General features: G+C 41.3%; 1 protein-coding gene across 1 annotated transcript in view; it reads right to left on the reverse strand.

Moving 5' to 3' along the window:
- Window positions 1-16,812, reverse strand: part of POGLUT3 (protein O-glucosyltransferase 3) — a 29,931-nt gene extending 13,119 nt beyond the window's left edge. The window contains exons 1-3 of the mRNA XM_058686680.1: window positions 16,545-16,812; window positions 3,598-3,795; window positions 462-748 (exon numbers count right to left, since the gene is read on the reverse strand). Of these exons, the coding sequence (XP_058542663.1) occupies window positions 462-748; window positions 3,598-3,795; window positions 16,545-16,746 (687 nt within the window). The 5' untranslated portion in view covers window positions 16,747-16,812. The remainder of the gene's footprint in view (window positions 1-461; window positions 749-3,597; window positions 3,796-16,544) is intronic.
- Between the last annotated feature and the right edge of the window lie 749 nt (window positions 16,813-17,561).

Genomic DNA, 17,561 nt, shown 5'->3' on the forward strand with positions numbered 1-17,561 from the left:
CACATTTGCAAGGCCAGAAGCCATTTCTATCCTTTGCCACTGTTATTCCAGGCATCGCAATGTTACAACTACATAATTAAACTACAGTTGACCCTTGAACAATGCAGGAGTTAGAGGTGCCAATCCCCACACAACCTAAATTTTGTGTATAATATTAGACTCCCCCAACACTTAACAACTAATAGCCTACTGTTAACTGGAAGCCTTACCGATGACATAGCTATTGATTAACACATACTCTGTATGTTATATTATATACTGTGTTCTTCCAATAAAGTAAGCTAGAGAAAGTAGACTGCCATTAGGAAAGTCATAAGGAGGAGAAAATACACTTAGAGTACTGTACTGTATTTATTTAAAAAAAAAATCCATGTATAAGTGGACCCACGCAGTTCAAACCCATGTTGTTTAAGGGTCAACTATATATTGTTTTTAGAACCAATGAGTTCATGCTCTCATACCTTTCTTGCCAGTGACAGTAAAATCTCATCTGAGAACATTTTGAAGTCTGTGTATTTCCCTAAAGATCTCCGGTAGATGTGGTTGTTGAGAATCGTGTAATGGACAACGGCACCCCTCTCATCCCCAAACCTTTTCGGAACTTCATTTAACATCTGCTGGAGATTGATGCTGGGGAAAGAAGCGAAATCTTTTGCAATCTGTGGTTCCTTGGTTGGACAAGACAGAGTTTTTTGCCAGGCCTGAGGATCCTCTTCTGGACACTCACAGTACTCATGGTACACTGGTCCTAGGGAAGGCAAAACACGTGTAATGCCATGCTCCATTAACAAGCACCACAACACGGGGAGTTGTTTCTGCCCCTGATATGAGTGTGGGATGATTTCTTGGTGAATTCTAAGATTATCCAGATGGGGATAATCTGCCCTAAACAAATCAGTGGTGAAAGCAGTTATGTCAGAGCCCCATGCTTCCATTTTCCATCCCCGTCTTGTACGCCTCTAGACGACCTACAGAGCATACGCTCTCTCCCCATATCACCCACTCTCAGCCAACTAGCTGCTGAATTCAGTTCTAGTGCGTTATAAGTGCCTGGGGAACATAAGACAACTTACCTTTTAGCAAAGAAAAAGAGAATGTATTACTTTTGAGGCATTATTATATAGTAGGGGTGGTGACTTTTTTAAAGACAAGATGGAGAATCTCTAAATCTCTAAATCACTGACTCTCTAAAATCATTTCTGTCAACACAACTCAGAGAAGACATACATAACCCAGGGGTATCTGGCAGTGTAATTTTCTTCTTTGTTTTCTTTTTTTAAGTTTATTTATTTATTTTGAAAGAGAGAGATTGAGCACAAGCAGTGGAGCGGCAGAGAGAGAGGGAATCCCAAGTAGGCTCTGCAATGTTCGTTTAGAGCGAGACGCAGGGCTCAAACTCACAAACCACGAGATCATAATGTGAGCCAAAATCCAGAGTCAGATGCTTAACCAACTGACCCATGCACGTACCCCCCCGGCAGTGTAATTTTTAAAAAAGAATTTAAATTTTATACCCGGCCATAAGTATAAAACTTCTCTGAGGACTCATTTTAAAAGAACTTTATACAAATTTTATGTTTTACTTCAAAATATATTTATATTTAACTTAACATAAAAACTTCTAACAAACGATTGTGTCTCTTGACTATTTCTACTTCCGACCAAGGTGAGTAATATGGATTTACCACCTGAAACTATCAAGAAACAGGCAAAATACATGAAACAGTTTTTTAAGCCACCAGACATGAGGCAATAAAGGACACTGAGTCTGAGAAATAGGAAGCAGATGAGGTAAACCCTACAATTGCTAAGGTTACTGCTTAAGGGAGTTTCTAGGTTATGGAAATGGGGAGAAATATAGGTTGAGCCCAGCAATCTCACTGAGTTGAGGAGGCAGAGCAGAGTGTCCAGGGAGAACAAGGCAGCTAGAATTTATAGGGCATAGTCTATGAAAGGGGAGAACTATGCAGAAAGAAAACTCCAGAGATCTGCAAAAGGTTCCCCCTCAAGTATTTAGGGTTTCTGAAGTGTGTATATAAGTGAGGAAAGGATCCAAGGCAGGGAAAGAATGAGTCAGAATGATTAGAGGCAACAGTAGTACCCACTGGTCATAGAGGGTTGGAAATAGTGTCTGTTCACACAAGGCAGACTGGAAAGCATCCTTATTTCTGAGGCTTGGGTAGACCAGGCAGAGAGATATTACCTGAGTGCTGGGGGGAAAAAAGCCATAACCAAATGTGGCTCTGGTCTCACCTAACAAATTGTAAAAGCAAAATTCGAAAAATTCAAACTATTTCCAAGTAACTTAACTGCATTCTAGAAAAAAGCTCAAGAAGATGAGAAAGTGCCAAGAGATGAAAAACAGACTGGATACAATTAATGACAAATTGGACATTGCAGAAGAAAAGATTAGTGCGCCTAATAACGTAGCAATAGAAAGTAGACACAATGAGGGGCGCCTGGGTGGCTCAGTCAGTTAACCATCCGACTTTGGCTCAGGTCATGATCTCCTGGTTTGTGAGTTCAAGCCCCACGTCAGGCTCTGTGCTGACAGCTCAGAGTCTGGAGCCTGCTTCAGATTCTGTGTCTCCCTCTCTCTCTGCCCCTCCTCCGCTCACACTCAGTCTCTTTCTCTCTCAAAAATAAATAAACATTAAAAAAATTTTTTTAAAAAGAAAGTAGACAAAATGAAATGGAGAAAAAAAAGAATTTTAAAAATGAAAGGAGCATCAGTGTGCTTTGGGATAATTTCAAGTCCGATATAGGGGTAACTAATTCTTGGTGGAACTCTGGAGTAGAACAGAAAAAGTAATGAAGAAATCAATGTCAAAATTTTTCTGGATTTAGCGAAATCTATAATCCCAAAGATCTAAGATGCTCCACAAACCCAAGCACAAGAAACATGAAGAAAACTACACCAAAGCACATAATAATCAAATTGTTTAAAAGAGCCATGAGAGAGAAAACCTTCAGCAGGATGGAGGGACAGAGACAGATGTCAGCAGATTTACTGTTGGAAACAATGCAAGCAAGAAGACAGTGGAACAACATCTTTAAAGTACTAAAAGGAGAAAAAAACCTGTTAATTATTCTATATTTAACAAAGATGTCTCTCAAAAATGAAGGCAAAAGATAGACTTTTTCAGACACACAAAGGCTGGAAGAACTCATCACCAACATTCTCACACTAAAAGAAATGTTAACAGGAATCCTTTAGCCGAAGGCAAATGGTACTAGATGGAAATACAGATATGCCAAAGAATTAAGAGTGTTGGAAATGTTAACTACCTCGATAAATACACAAGATTTTGTTGCTTATCATTTAAATTTCTTTACCTAGTTTTCCATCCCTCAAAATTCCAAGTTAAATTGAGCTCCAGGAGGGGCTCCTGGCCAGCTTAGAGCATGCAACTCTTGGTCTTGAAGTCGTGAGTTCAAGCCCCCCATTAGACATGGAATTACTTAAAGTGAGCTCCAGGAGGTATGCATACAATGTTTACTCTGTTGTACATGACTTCAAGGTCATCATAACCCATTTTGCAACACATGGGGTCTACACATATAAGGCTGGCTCTGCACTGTATAATAATCACTTACCTTTCAAAATATAGGGAGACTGAGCCACATGTTCATCACCATAAAGGACCTCTATCTTCAGCCCTTCACTGACAGTTTCATACATCCTATATCGCACCAAAAATGTCCCATCATTCCTGTCCAAAGGTTTGGGGACGTGAATCCGGACTAACTCTTTAGGTGAAAGAGATTTGATTACTACCTTGAATAGTGTTTGACCTGAAAGAAAAAAAATATATATACGTAATGCTACTATTTCATGGTTATTTTGTCTTATCAATTATTGGATAGATGTCTCTATACTGAAGTTACTTTTTTCTATACCATCAATTGTAAACAGAAGTTTTAGTGTGGAAGTTCCTTGAGACCAGGAACAATGTCTGGGTTATGCCTGGAAACCAAGTATCTAAGTCAACATTTGATTCATTAGTCATTCAATAAAGATTTACTGAATGAACAAAATCAATACATTAAAAAAGCAAAGAAGAGAAGAACTTTTTGTCTATTTGCTCTTTTTTCCTTTGTGTGGGTTTAAAACAGTTCAGGTATTTAAAAATCCATAAACTCCTAGAATGACAGGGCTCTATCACGATCCAACTTTCTCCTGGTAAAATATACACCAGCTTTCTTGTAAACCATGTTCATACCAGATAACCCTCATTTCTGAGGAAATTTCCCGTTTGTTAACCCAAATTTCTAGCTATACTTCTAAGTTTATTTCCCTAAATAGAGATTATAGCTAGTTAGTAGACTGTGCACAAATATCACTCACACACTTACTTACATACACACACACACACACACACACACACACACAAATTTTCACACACGTTTGTAAATGCTAGAGTTTACTTCTCTAAGCTTTTTTCCTCATGTTGAAATGAAAGTTATCCTAGGATGATCTAACATCCTTTTCAACTCCAAAATTCTGTGGGTTTTCTATTCCAGAGTAAATAACACCTCCTTAGTAAACCTCCCCTTCTCTTTTTGTAGTATACTGACTGATTTAGACTTTGAAACAATACTGTTGTGATTAATATCACCGTGATCCAGGGATAAACACTGCAGTATCTTTCTTCAGAGAGTCTGCAGATCAGGGCAGATCTGATCCCCAGGAGCTTTGAGAATAAAGATCAGTTAATGTCCTCACCACAGTTAATCACTATATCAAAGGCAAATGTGTTAAAAAAAAAAAAAAAAAAAAAAAGGTGGTGAATCCTCTGAAATTCACAGCCCTGGAAAAAAATAGTGGTGACCAAAGTAGTCTTTGATCCCACATCTATCATAGTATGAAATTAAGTATATTTAATATATGTATTTTTGAAATTACTGAGTGAACCTAAATCTAGTTTCTTAGTTTCTAAATCTAGTGAGTGAAGTTTCTAGTTTCTTTTAATCTTCAAGGGTTTTACTTTTTCCTGTGGGTCAGGAGAGATGTCCCTCAGTCTCTTCAGTTTGTAATAGTAATGTAGTATCTGACATCTTGCTATTAAATTTTACTATTTTATTTTAGCATTGAAATGAGTGTGATAAAATTATGAAAGCAATCTGATAAAATAAATGAACTATAACCAACATAGGGAATGTTGTAAGAAAAAAGGAAAGAATTTAGTGTGAAATTATTTAAAATGTTAGCCATTTACCTGAAATGCTTAAATGAAGCATATTAGTTATTGCTTTCATGTTATTTCTCACTTGGTTTTATTTTTATTTAAGTGACTTTTTAAAAATGTTAATTTATTTTTGAGAGAGAGACAGAGACAGAGACAGAACATGAGCACAGAAGGGGGCAGACAGAGAGGGAAAGAGAGAATCTGAAGCAGGCTCCAGGCTATCAGCACAGAGCCCAATGAGGGGCTCAAACTCATGAACTGTGAGATCATGACCTGAGCTAAAGTCAGATGCTCAACCAACAAAGCCACTCAGGTGCCCCTCTCACTTGGTTTCAGAAAGACAATGCAGTGTGGCAAACTGAAAATCAGGCAGGCAGAGCCTGGGAACTAGGAGGTAATTTCCATTATATTCTCCCCAAATAGGAAACAGAAAAGCTTTGTCTCTTGATCAAAGAGTCCTGTTCTCCACAAATTTATGATTTTAAATAAACAAAACAGATATAAGAGAAACATATTAGTGACTGTGTGATCTTTTTGGAAAAAATAGATTTACAGAAAAAAACAGCTCCAAAGTGCTTCCTTATTTTTAAATTCAAAGAATTGGACTAGATATTGTCTTGTCTCTTCCAACTATAAAATTTGTCTCTGAAATAGCATTTAAACATTCCATTTCAAGATATATGTATAAAAATAAAATATAGCCATTTTTAATATTTTAATGTTCAGCTATGTTTATAGTAATCTTACATGCCTGTGTCATTGTTGGCATGACATTAATGCTGGAATCAACACAATTTAACAATGGCCAGGACTGAAATAGAAATAAGCAATTTTAACCTCATAAAAGAGAAAATGAGGGGCGCCTGGGTGGCTCAGTCAGTTAGGCATCTGACTTTGGATCAGGTCATGATCTCACGGTTCACAAGTTCAAGCCCCACATCAGGCTCTCTGCTGTCAGCACAGATCCTCTGTCCCCTTCCGTCTCTGCCCCTCCCCAGCTTGTGCTCCCTGTCTCTCTCAGAAGTTAAACATTAAAGACAGAGAGAGAGAGAGAGAGAGAGAGAGAGAGAGAGAGAGAATGAGAATTAGAAGAGGGCACTTTGAAATTGCTTCAGTGGAAGGAATGTGAATTCTCATTGGTCCCAGGCACCAGCATACTGAACAGACTTCAAGCCGAGCTTGAATTTTCCTACTTCACAAATTCAGACTTTAAGAGAGTGAGTTAAATGAGGCTGCAGGGTCCATGGACACCAAAGGAGGTTCACAGGATCAAAGCCTTTTATTACTGGAATCAGAGCTTCTGAAGTCTTTTGGTTTGGAAAGGAATAAATACTTTTTTTTAATCACTTACTTAGCATTTATTATGTGCCAGTGCCTGAGCTGGAGATTTTCATTTGCATTTTCTACGTTCTTTATTTCCTACAAGAATTTGTAAGGTGGGTATTGTCAGCCTCATTTTACAGATCAGGAAACCAAGACTCCAAGAGGATAAGTAACCTGACCAAAGTCACCTATGTTAGGTAGGAGAGCGAGCTTGAATCCTTCTTCTTTCCAAGCCCCTCCTGAATCCACCCAGTCACGCTATGTAAGGTTAGCATATTGGTCTGCAGAATTCAGACTTGGAGGAATAACCTCCAGAGCTCCTGGTACAATGGAGTCACCGCCTCCCGTTTTGTTTAGGAAGATTATGAAGGCTTGACAGCTGGAACGAGTGTCAACCCCGTATGGCCAAGGGAACAGAGTGCCAGAAGGCCAAGCTGTTTTGCCTTGAGGCTAAACGTAATCTTCTAAAAATGTCTGGCTGTCTGCTGACCATGGATGCTCTCCAGGAACTTGCTGAAAGCCGATGCATGACAATCATATCACGGGAGATTTGATTAGACGGAAAGAGCATGCATGGATGTGTACCTTGGCTCTGATGCTTAATGGCTGTGGGGCCACAGGCAAAACATTTTAGCTTCACTGAGCCTCAGTTTCTTACGTGTAAAGCGGAGAGAATAGTACCTATCCTTCTTATCTCACAGGATGATTAAGGAGAACAAATTAAACATGACACAGTTTAAAACACTAAAGTGCTACCCAAGTAGGAGGTAAGATTATTTTCTGAATATACTATTACTGGTGAAGGTAAAGGAGGACTGAGTAGAAAGTGAGTATTTGTATCCAGCCATCTTGGGATATTCCAACCACCCTGCCTCCACCCTTTCCTTTCTTTTCTCTACAGTATTTACTGAGCATCTCTGCCAGGCATTATATCAGATGCTGGGAATGTAACAATGTTAACAGGTTTTGCCTACGTTCAGAACAGAACGAAATACTCAATTTAAGTCAGAAGGGAGTAAAAATACACATGAAAGATAGCTCCTTTCCCCTTTATCCAAGGTCACAGACCCTCTAATTTCTCTCTTTGGAATCCAGTTTGAAATCCTTTGCTTAGACCATTCAAGATCACATGTTTGTTATCTAGGTACCTGGAGATACACAGCATAATAACAATATTCAGACAAATATGACTGTTAAATGGGAGTAATAATTATTAAGGGAATCTTGGTAAGTCATGTAAGAAGGTCTAAATCTTGAGAGGAAAATTGCCTCAAGGTGACTAGGTGGCTCAGTTGGTTGGGCGCTCTTTCTTTTAAAAGCATTTTATTGCCATGCTTATTCACATATTTTCTTTTTTTTAATTTGAATTTTAGTTTACCTTACAATATTGGTTTCAAGAGTAGAATCAGTGATTTATCACTTACATACAACAGTGAGAGCTCATCATGACAAGTGCCCTCCTTAGTACCCATCACTCATCTAGCCCATCCCCCACCTGCCTCCCTCCATCAACCCTCAGTTTATTCTCTGTCATTAAGAGTCTCTTGTGATTTGTTACCCTCTCTTTTCTCCTGCCCCAACCCTGTATGTTCATCTGTTTTGTTTCTTTAATTCCACATATGAGTGATATCACATGGTATTTGTCTTTCTCTGATTAACTTTTTTTGCTTAGCATAATATATTCTAGTTCCATCCACATCATTGCAAAAGGCAAAATTCATTCTTTCTGATGGCTGAGTAATATTCCATTGTGCGCGCGTGCGTGTGTGTGTGTGTATAATACCATACTTTCTTTATCCATTCACTAGTCGATGGACATTTGGGCTCTCTCCATAGTTTGACTATTGTTGATAATGCTGCTATAAACACTGGTGTGCATGTACCCCTCTGAATCTGTATTTTTGTATTCTTTGGGTAAATACCTAATACTGCAATTGCTGGATCGTAGGGTAGTTCTATTTTCAGTTTTTTGAGGAACCTCCATACTGTTCTCCAGAGTGGCTGCACAAGTTTGCATTCCCACCAAGAGGGTTCCCATTTCTCTGTATCCTCACCAATACCTGTTGTTTCTTGTGTTAATTTTAGCCATTCTGAAAGGTGTGAGATGATACAAATCACATTGGGATTTGTTTTCCTGATGATGAGTGATGTCGGACATCTTTTCTTGTGTCTGTTAGACATCTGGATGTCTTCTCTGGAAAAGCATCCATATCTTCTGCCCATTTCTTTACTGGATTATTGGAGGGGGGGTGTTGAGTTTGCTAATTTCTTTCTAGATTTTTTATACTAACCTTTATCAGATATGTCATTGGCAAATATCTTCTTCCATTCTGTAGGTTGCCTTTTAGTTTTGTTAATGATTTCCTTTATTGTGCTTTTTATCATGAAAGTCCCAATAATTCATTTTTGCTTTTGTTTCCCTTAGCTCTGGTGACTTGTCTAGTAAGAGACTGTTATGGCCAAGGTCAAAGAAGTTGCTGCCTCTGTTCTCCTCTAGAATTCTGATGGGTTTTTTTTGTCTCACATTTAGGTCTTTTATCCATTTTGAATTTATTTTTGTGTTGGTGTAAGAAAGTGCTCCAGTTGCATTCTTCTGCATGTCACTGTCCAGTTTTCCCAGCACCATTTGTTGACAGACTGTCTTTTTTCCCCTAGATATTCTTTCTTGCTTTGTTGAAGGTTAGTTGTGGGTCCATTTCTGGGTTTTCTATTTTGTTCCATTGACCTTTGTGCCAGTACCATACTGTCTGAATGACTACAGCTTTGTAATATAGCTTGAAATCTGGAATTGTGATGCCTCCAGTTTTGTTTTTCTTTTTCAGGATTTTTTTGGTTATTCAGGGTCTTTTGTGGTTCCATACAAAATTTAGGATTGTTTGTTCTAGCTCTGTGAAAAAATGCTTATGGTAGTTTGATAGGGATTGCATTAAATGTGTAGATTGCTTTGGATAGTATAGATACTTTAACAATGTTTGTTCTTCCAATCCATGACCATGGAATGCTTTTTTATCTTTGTGTCCTCTTCAGTTTCTTTCATAAAGTGATCTATAGTTTTCAGAGTATAGATCTTTCACTTCTTTAGTTAGGCTTATCCCTAGGTTATCTTATCGTTTTTGGTGAAATTGAAAATGGGACTGATTCCTTGATTTCTTTCTCTGCTGCTTCATTATTGGTGTATAGCAATGCAAGAGATTTCTACATGTGGTTTTTCTAAATATATATTTTTAATGTTTATTCATTTAAAAAAATTTTTTTACATTTATTTATTTTTGAGAGACAGAGAGAGATAGAGCACAAGTCGGGGAGGGGCAGAGAGAATGAGACCCAGAATCTGAAGCAGGCTCCAGGCTCCAAGCTGTCAGCAGAGAGCCCGACGCGGGGCTCGAACCCACAAACTGTGAGATCATGACCTGAGGCGAAGTCGGACGTCTAACTGACTGAGTCAGTTGCGTCCCTCTGCATGTTGATTTTATATCCTGTGACTTTGCTTAGTTCATGTATTAGTTCTAGAAATTTTCTGATGGAGTCTTTTGGGTTTTCTACAGAGGGTCATGCCATCTGCAAATAGTGAATGTTTGACTTCTTTCTTGCCTAATTGGATGCCTTTATTTCTTTTTCTTGTTTGATTGCTAAGGCTAAGACTTCCAGTACTATGTTAAATAGTAGTGACAAGAGTAGACATCCTTGTCTTGTTCCTGACTAAAGGGAAAGGCTCTCAGTTTTTCCCCATTGAGGATGATATTAGCTGCTGGTCTTTGTATATGGGCTTTATGATGTTGACATATGTTTCACCTGTCCCTAATTTGTTGAGGGTATTTATCAAGGATGGATGCTATATTTTGTCACATGTTTTTTCTGTATCTATTGACAGGATCATATGGTTCCTCTCCTTTCTTTTATTAATGTGGTGCGTCATGTTAATTTATTTATGAATATTTAACCAGACCTGCAGCCCAGGAATAAATCCCACTTGATCATGGTGAATAATTCTTTTAATGTACTGTTGAATTAGATTTGCTAATATCTTCTTGAGAATTTTTGCATTCATGTTCATAATGGATATTGGCCTGTAACTCTCCCTTTTAGTGGGGTCGTTGGCCTTGGAATCAAGGTAATGCTGGCTTCGTAGAATGAGTTTGGAAGTTTTCCTTCTATTTCTATTTTTTGGAATAGCTTAAGAAGAATAGGTATTAACTCTTCTTTAGATCTGGTAGAATTCCCTTGGGAAGCCATCCGGCCCAGGACTCTTGTTTGTTGGGAGATTTTTGATTACTGATTCCATTTTTTTTTGCTGATTAGGGGTCAGTCCAAATTCTCTATTTCTTCCTGTTTCCATTTTGGTAGTTTGAGTTTCTAGGAATTCGCCCATTTCTTCCATATTTCCCAGTTTGCTGGCATATAATTTTTCATGGTATTCTCTAGTAATCGTTTGTCTTTCTGTGGTGTTGTTTTCGATCTCTTCTCTTTCATTTGTGACTTTATCTATTTGAGTCCTTTCCTTTTTCTTTTTGATCAGTCTGCCTAGGGGGTTATCAATTTTTTTAATTCTTTTTTTTATTTTACATTTTTTAGAAGTTTATTTATTTATTTTTTTTTCAACGTTTTTTAATTTATTTTTGGGACAGAGAGAAACAGAGCATGAACGGGGGAGGGGCAGAGAGAGAGGGAGACACAGAATCGGAAACAGGCTCCAGGCTCCGAGCCATCAGCCCAGAGCCTGACGCGGGGCTCGAACTCACGGACCGCGAGATCGTGACCTGGCTGAAGTCGGAGGCTTAACCAACTGCGCCACCCAGGCGCCCCAAAAGTTTATTTATTTTGAAAGAGAGAGAGAGACAGAATGAGCAGTGGAGGGGCAGAGAGAGAATCCCAATCAGGCTGTGCACTGTCAGTGCAGAGCCCGATGTGGGGCTCGAACTCACTAACTATGAGATAATGACCTGAGCCAAAATCAAGAGTTGGACGCTTAAATGACTGAGCCACCTCTTTTTTTTTTTTTTTTTTTTTTTATGTTTATTTTTTAATGGGGAGAGGCAGAGAGGGAGAGGGAGACACAGAATCTGAAACAGGCTCCAGTCTCTGAGCTGTCAGCACAAAGCCCAACGTGGGGCTGGAACTTGGGAATGGCAAAATCATGACCTGAGCCAAAGTCTGACTCTTACCCGACCTAACTGACTGAGTTACCCAGGTGCCCCAATTTTGTTAATTCTTTCAAAGAACCAGACCTTAGTTTCACTGATGTGTTTTAATTTGTCTTTTTGCTTGTTTCTATATCATTTATTGTTGCTCTGATCTTTGTTATTACCCTTCTTCTGCTGGCTTTAGGCTTTATTTGCTGTTCCTTTTCCAGCTCTTTTAGGTTTAAGGTTAGGTTGTATATTTGGGACATTTCTTGCTTCTTGAGATAGGCCTGGATTGCAATATTCCCTCTTAGGACTGTCTTTGCTTCATCCCAAAGATTTTGGACTGTTGTGTTTATATTTTCATTTTCTTCCATGTATTTTTTAATTTCTTCTTTGATTTCCTGGTTAACCCATTCATTCTTTAGTAGGATGTTCTTTAATCTCCATGTATTTGAGGGCTTTCCAAATTTTTTGTGGTTTTACAGTGTTGTGAAAAATACATGATATGATATTGATTTTTTTTGTACCTGTTGAGGGCTGATTTGTGAGCCAGTATGTAATCTCTTCTGGAGAATGTTCCATGTGCACTCGAGAAGAATGTGTATCCTGCTGCTTTTGGATGAAATGTTCTGAATATATCTGTTAAGTCCATCTGGTCCAGTGTGTCATTTAAAGCCATTGTTTCCTTGTTGATTTTCTGCTTAGATGATCGGTCCATTGCTCTAAATGGAGTATTAAAGTCCCCTACAATTATGGTATTATTATCTATACATTTGTTTATGTTTATGATTGATTTATATATTTGGTTTCTTCCAAGTTGGGGGCATATATTTTTACAACTGTTGGATCTTGACAGATAAACCCTTTAATTATGATATAATGTCCTTTTCATCTCTTTGTTACAGCCTTTGTTTTAAAATCTAGTTTGTCTAGGGGCGCCTGGGTGGCGCAGTCGGTTAAGCGTCCGACTTCAGCCAGGTCACGATCTCGCGGTCCGTGAGTTCGAGCCCCGCGTCAGGCTCTGGGCCGATGGCTCGGAGCCTGGAGCCTGTTTCCGATTCTGTGTCTCCCTCTCTCTCTGCCCCTCCCCCGTTCATGCTCTGTCTCTCTCTGTCCCAAAAATAAATAAAAAACGTTGAAAAAAAAATTAAAAAAATAAAATAAAATAAAATAAAATAAAATAAAATAAAATAAAATAAAATAAAATAAAATAAAATAAAATCTAGTTTGTCTAATTATGGCTACTCCGGCTTTCTTCTGACATTCACTGGCATGACTCTTGATTTCAACTCAGATCATGATCCCAGGGTCATGGGACTGAGCCCCACATCAGGCTCCGCAATGAGTGTGGAGCTGCTTAAGGTACTCTCTCTCTCTGTCTCTCCCCCATCCCCCCCTGCCCCTCTCCCATGCTTATGCTCTAGAATAAAACTGAAAAACATTTTTTAATTGCTTCTTTTTCATTAAGTTCCTGGAGAAGGGAAAATTTTGGGATTTGCAAGTGAATAATGGTGGTAGAGATGTAAAAAACTGGTTGGGTGAGCTTTTCAGAACTACAGGACAGCCATTTAATAGAAGCTAAAAATCAAGTGGCATGATAGGAAATAGGGAGAATCGAAGGGTACGAAATTGAGGGTGTCTGAAAAGACTTGGTGAAATCTTTTGGTTTTTATGAATTGTTCCTGGTTATGAAAACATTAAGATTATTTGGGGGGAGATTTTCCTGGGAAAAAAGAGTAAAAGAAATCCTTATTCTCTTGCTATAACCACTGAGAACATTGAGTGAGCTATAGTTTCATCTGTTTATTATAAAATTAGAAGGAAACTATATAATTTCTTTCCTGTTTAGTCTACTGATAACGTAGTATAAGCATTATTTTTTTTAATTTTTTTTAATGTTTATTTATTTTTGACAGAGAGAGAGAGACAGAGTATGAGTGGGGGAGGGGCAGAGAGAGAGGGAGACATAGAATCCGAAGCAGGCTCCAGGCTCTGAGCTGTCAGCACGGAGCCCGATGAGGGACTCGAACTCACAGACTGCGAGATCATGACCTGAGCCGAAGTCGGATGTTCAACCGACTGAGCCACCCAGGCGCCCCTAGTATAAGCATTATTAAATAATCTTTTAAAATTAAAAAAAATCATGGTTATAACATATAACATAAAATTGATCATAACCATTTTTTTAAACTCTCTTTCTTTTAATGTTTATTCATTTATTTTTGAGAGACAGAGAAAGCTGGGGAGGGACAGAGAGAAAGAGAGAGAGAGAATCTCAAGTCCAATGTGAGGCTCAAACCCATTAACTATGAGATCATGACCTGAGCCGAAATCAAGAGTTGGATGCTTAAACCATTTTTAAGTGTACAATTCAGTAGTGTTAAGTATATTCGCATTTTTATGCAACAAATCTCTACACCTTTTTCATTTTGTAAAACTGAAGCTTTGTACCATACCTTTTCAACAACTCCCCATTTCCCTCTTCCATCAGCCCTTGGCAACCTCCATTCCACTTTCTGTTTCTACGAATTTAACTATTTTAAATTTTTTTTTCAACGTTTTTAATTTATTTTTGGGACAGAGAGAGACAGAGCATGAACGGGGGAGGGGCAGAGAGAGAGGGAGACACAGAATCGGAAACAGGCTCCAGGCTCCGAGCCATCAGCCCAGAGCCTGATGCGGGGCTCAAACTCACAGACCGCGAGATCGTGACCTGGCTGAAGTCGGACGCTTAACCGACTGCGCCACCCAGGCGCCCCCGAATTTAACTATTTTAAATACTTCCTATGAGTGGAATCTAAAATGTTAAGTTTAATGGGCTGTCAAACATTCCATCACATGAATGTACCAAACTTTATTTAGCAACTACCTTATAGTTGGCTAGTTAAATTTGTTACCATAAGTAATTACAATGCAGCAAGAATTTCTTGCATGTAAATCACATTCTGACCATTTTCTCAGGACAGATACCTAGAAATCAGATTACGAGATTAAAGGGCATGGACATCGTTTGCAAATGACATCTTTTCAGAAATTATATTTTCTAAGTGTTGAACATTATCTTTTTGTACATTCAATTTTTAAATATTTAACACTCTTGGTACATTTGGAAAATGGCTTTCCAGAAACTTTTTGGCAATTTGTGCTGCCACCTGAAGAGCATGAAGGTCACTGAGAGTCTCCAGATGCTCCCTTAACAGCTTTGAGTAGTACCACTTAAAAACACTTTGCCAATATTTTTAGATTAAAAATTAGAATTTTAATTGAATGTATAGCTCTTTCATTAATAGTAAGATTAGCAGCATGCCATTTTGGATCATATAATTTTTTTTTCCTGTATAAATTAATTTGTCTTTAGTTTTCCCTTTTCTTTCTTTTTTTTTTTTAATTTTTTTTTAACGTTTATTTTTTAATTTTTGAGATAGGGAGAGACAGAGCATGAACAGGGGAGGGTCAGAGAGAGGGAGACACAGAATCTGAAACAGGCTCCAAGCTCTGAGCAGTCAGCACAGAGCCCGATGCGGGGCTCGAACTCACGGACCGCGAGATCGTGACCTGAGCCGAAGTCGGACGCTTAACCGACTGAGCCACCCAGGCGCCCCTCCCTTTTCTTTCTAAAGCACCCCATTATAACATTATAAAATTAATTTTAGAAAGTAAACTTTATCCTTTTCTATATTTCTATAGTTAACACCCCATAGTGGAAGACTTCGAACCTGGGTTTGAGCATCTTTTATTCTGAGGCACCTGGGTGGCTCGGTCGGTTAAAAGACAGACTCCTGATTTCCGCTCAGGCCATGATCTCACTGTTTGTGAGTCTGAGCCCCCATCAACCTCTGCGTTGACAGTGGGTGGGGGGGGTGCAGCCTGTTTGGGATTCTCTGAGTCCAGGGTGACTCAGTCGGTTGAGTGTCCAAAATCGGCCCAGGTCATGTTCTCAAGGTTTGTGGGTTCAAGCCCCACTTCTGGTTCTGTGCTGACAGCTCCGGGCCTGAAGCCTGCTTCAGATTCTGTGTCTCCCTCTCTCTCTGCCCCTGTCCTGCTCACCCTGTCTCTCTGTCTCTCTCAAAAATAAATTAACATCAAAAAAATAAACATTAAAAAAAGAATCTTTTGTTCTGATCCTTAGGGCCATGTAAAGTCCTTCTAAAACTAAAAACAAGTAGTCATGGTTTCCCACTGGCGATGGAAACAGTGCCGGGTTATACTGCCTCTTGGTTGATAAAACAGGATGCCAGTTGGCTGAACATAAATTAGACATAAATTAGCAAATCCTGACTGGCAACACCCAGAAACCACCAGGACAAGTCGTTAAGACGTTGCAAAGGCAAGACGTGTAGGAGAGCGTGGGAGGAGACTCAGGACAAGATCCACCGTGCGGACCGAGAGTTTCACTAATTCCTGCAAGCTGCTGGTGACAACTCCAAACTGAGAAGGCAAACATCTCACACTCACGCCCCCTGTGCGCACTGCTCTGACATCTCCCCGGGGGATAGGACTTGGCTGTCCGCAAGCCACCAGGCCTCGACCACGGAATCCGAGGATTTCTGGGGCTGGATGACTCACCGCGTGGGGGCGCTCCCTGCGTCACAGCTGGGGTGGTCGGCTAAGGCGTGTGAGTCCCCGGCCTCGCCGAGCGCCTGCAGCTGGACCTCAGGGCCCACGCCTCGTCCCAGTTAGGGCCCTGGGAGTTCATTCATTCACTCACTCACTCACTCACTCACTCACTCACTCACTCACTCACTCACTCAGTGGACTTAGCCCTGCGACGCCCTCCCGGTGCATCCGGGGAGGCGGGGCGCCAAGGGAGGCGAACGGACCCGCGGGAAGGGCGACCGGGGGGGTCGGGAAAGGACGCCACACAGGCGGCGGGGACCGGGGCGCGCGGAGGCCGGCGGCTCAACGCTACCTGGGGGCGAGCGAGTGAGGTTCAGGCCCTCCGAGTCCACGGCCTGCAGGTAGAAATAGCGCACGGGCAGGACGACGCCGGGCCGCAGCCCGGGCCCCCACACCAGGCTCCGCGGCGCGCTCACCGACGCCTCGGGGGCCCCGGCGCCCACGAGCAGGGCGAGCTGCAGCGGCAGCAGCGCGGCCCGCGGGAGGCGGGGCATGGTCGCCGGGCCCGGAGGTCAGCTCGGCGCCGGCGGCGACGGGGCGGCGGGGCGGCGGGGAGGGGCCGGGCTCCAGGGCCGGGCCTGTGCGCGGCCTCCCGCCGCCCCGCCCTCTCCGGGCCCCAAGCCCCGTGCGCCTCGCCCTGGGGTCAGCGGAGGGCGCGGCTCCGAGCGGCCGAGGCTGCGAGCCTGCGCCCTCGGCCGCCCCCTCCTCCGGTTGCCGGAGCTCATCAACTGTTTTTAAAGGACGCCAGCACAGTGGTGATTGCGGGGTGGGGGTGAGGGGGGCGAGCCAAGGGCCCCCGCAGCGAAGAACTTCCAAGTCGTTTAGGAAGATGCCTTTAGCCCACGATTTCACTGGGTTTGCAAGGTGCAGAGCGACTGGCACGGTCCTGGCTCCCCTCCCCACGCCACCTCTGAAAGCTCTGTGGTCCTCTGCTCTGAGATTCCCCCAGCTTCTCCCTAATCTCCTTCCCCCTACACTCGGCTTTTCTCGACAAGTGTTTTCGGAGCGTCCACTAGGTTTGCGACAGACCCCAAGGGAGCTGTTGGGCACCGGGGTAACCGGATTCGGGGCGGAAGGCTTACCTTGAGCCTGGCCGGTGAGCTTCCCGTCTGTCAGGTGGCTCCTGTCCCCTGAAACTGATGAGGTATGACTGGTCTTGGTCACTCAGATGTGGAAGGTGGGTTCGGGAAGAGACTGGCAGGATCCCTAAGCGCTGGAAGCCACTGGCTGCCTTGTCTTCTGACTGATCCACATTTGTTAATTATTTTTGTTTCTTTTATCTGCTTATGGTTCAAATCTATTCCAAGAA

This window comes from Neofelis nebulosa, chromosome 10 (genome assembly GCF_028018385.1).
Source record: "Neofelis nebulosa isolate mNeoNeb1 chromosome 10, mNeoNeb1.pri, whole genome shotgun sequence".
In the NCBI taxonomy this organism is placed as follows: Eukaryota; Metazoa; Chordata; class Mammalia; order Carnivora; family Felidae; genus Neofelis; species Neofelis nebulosa.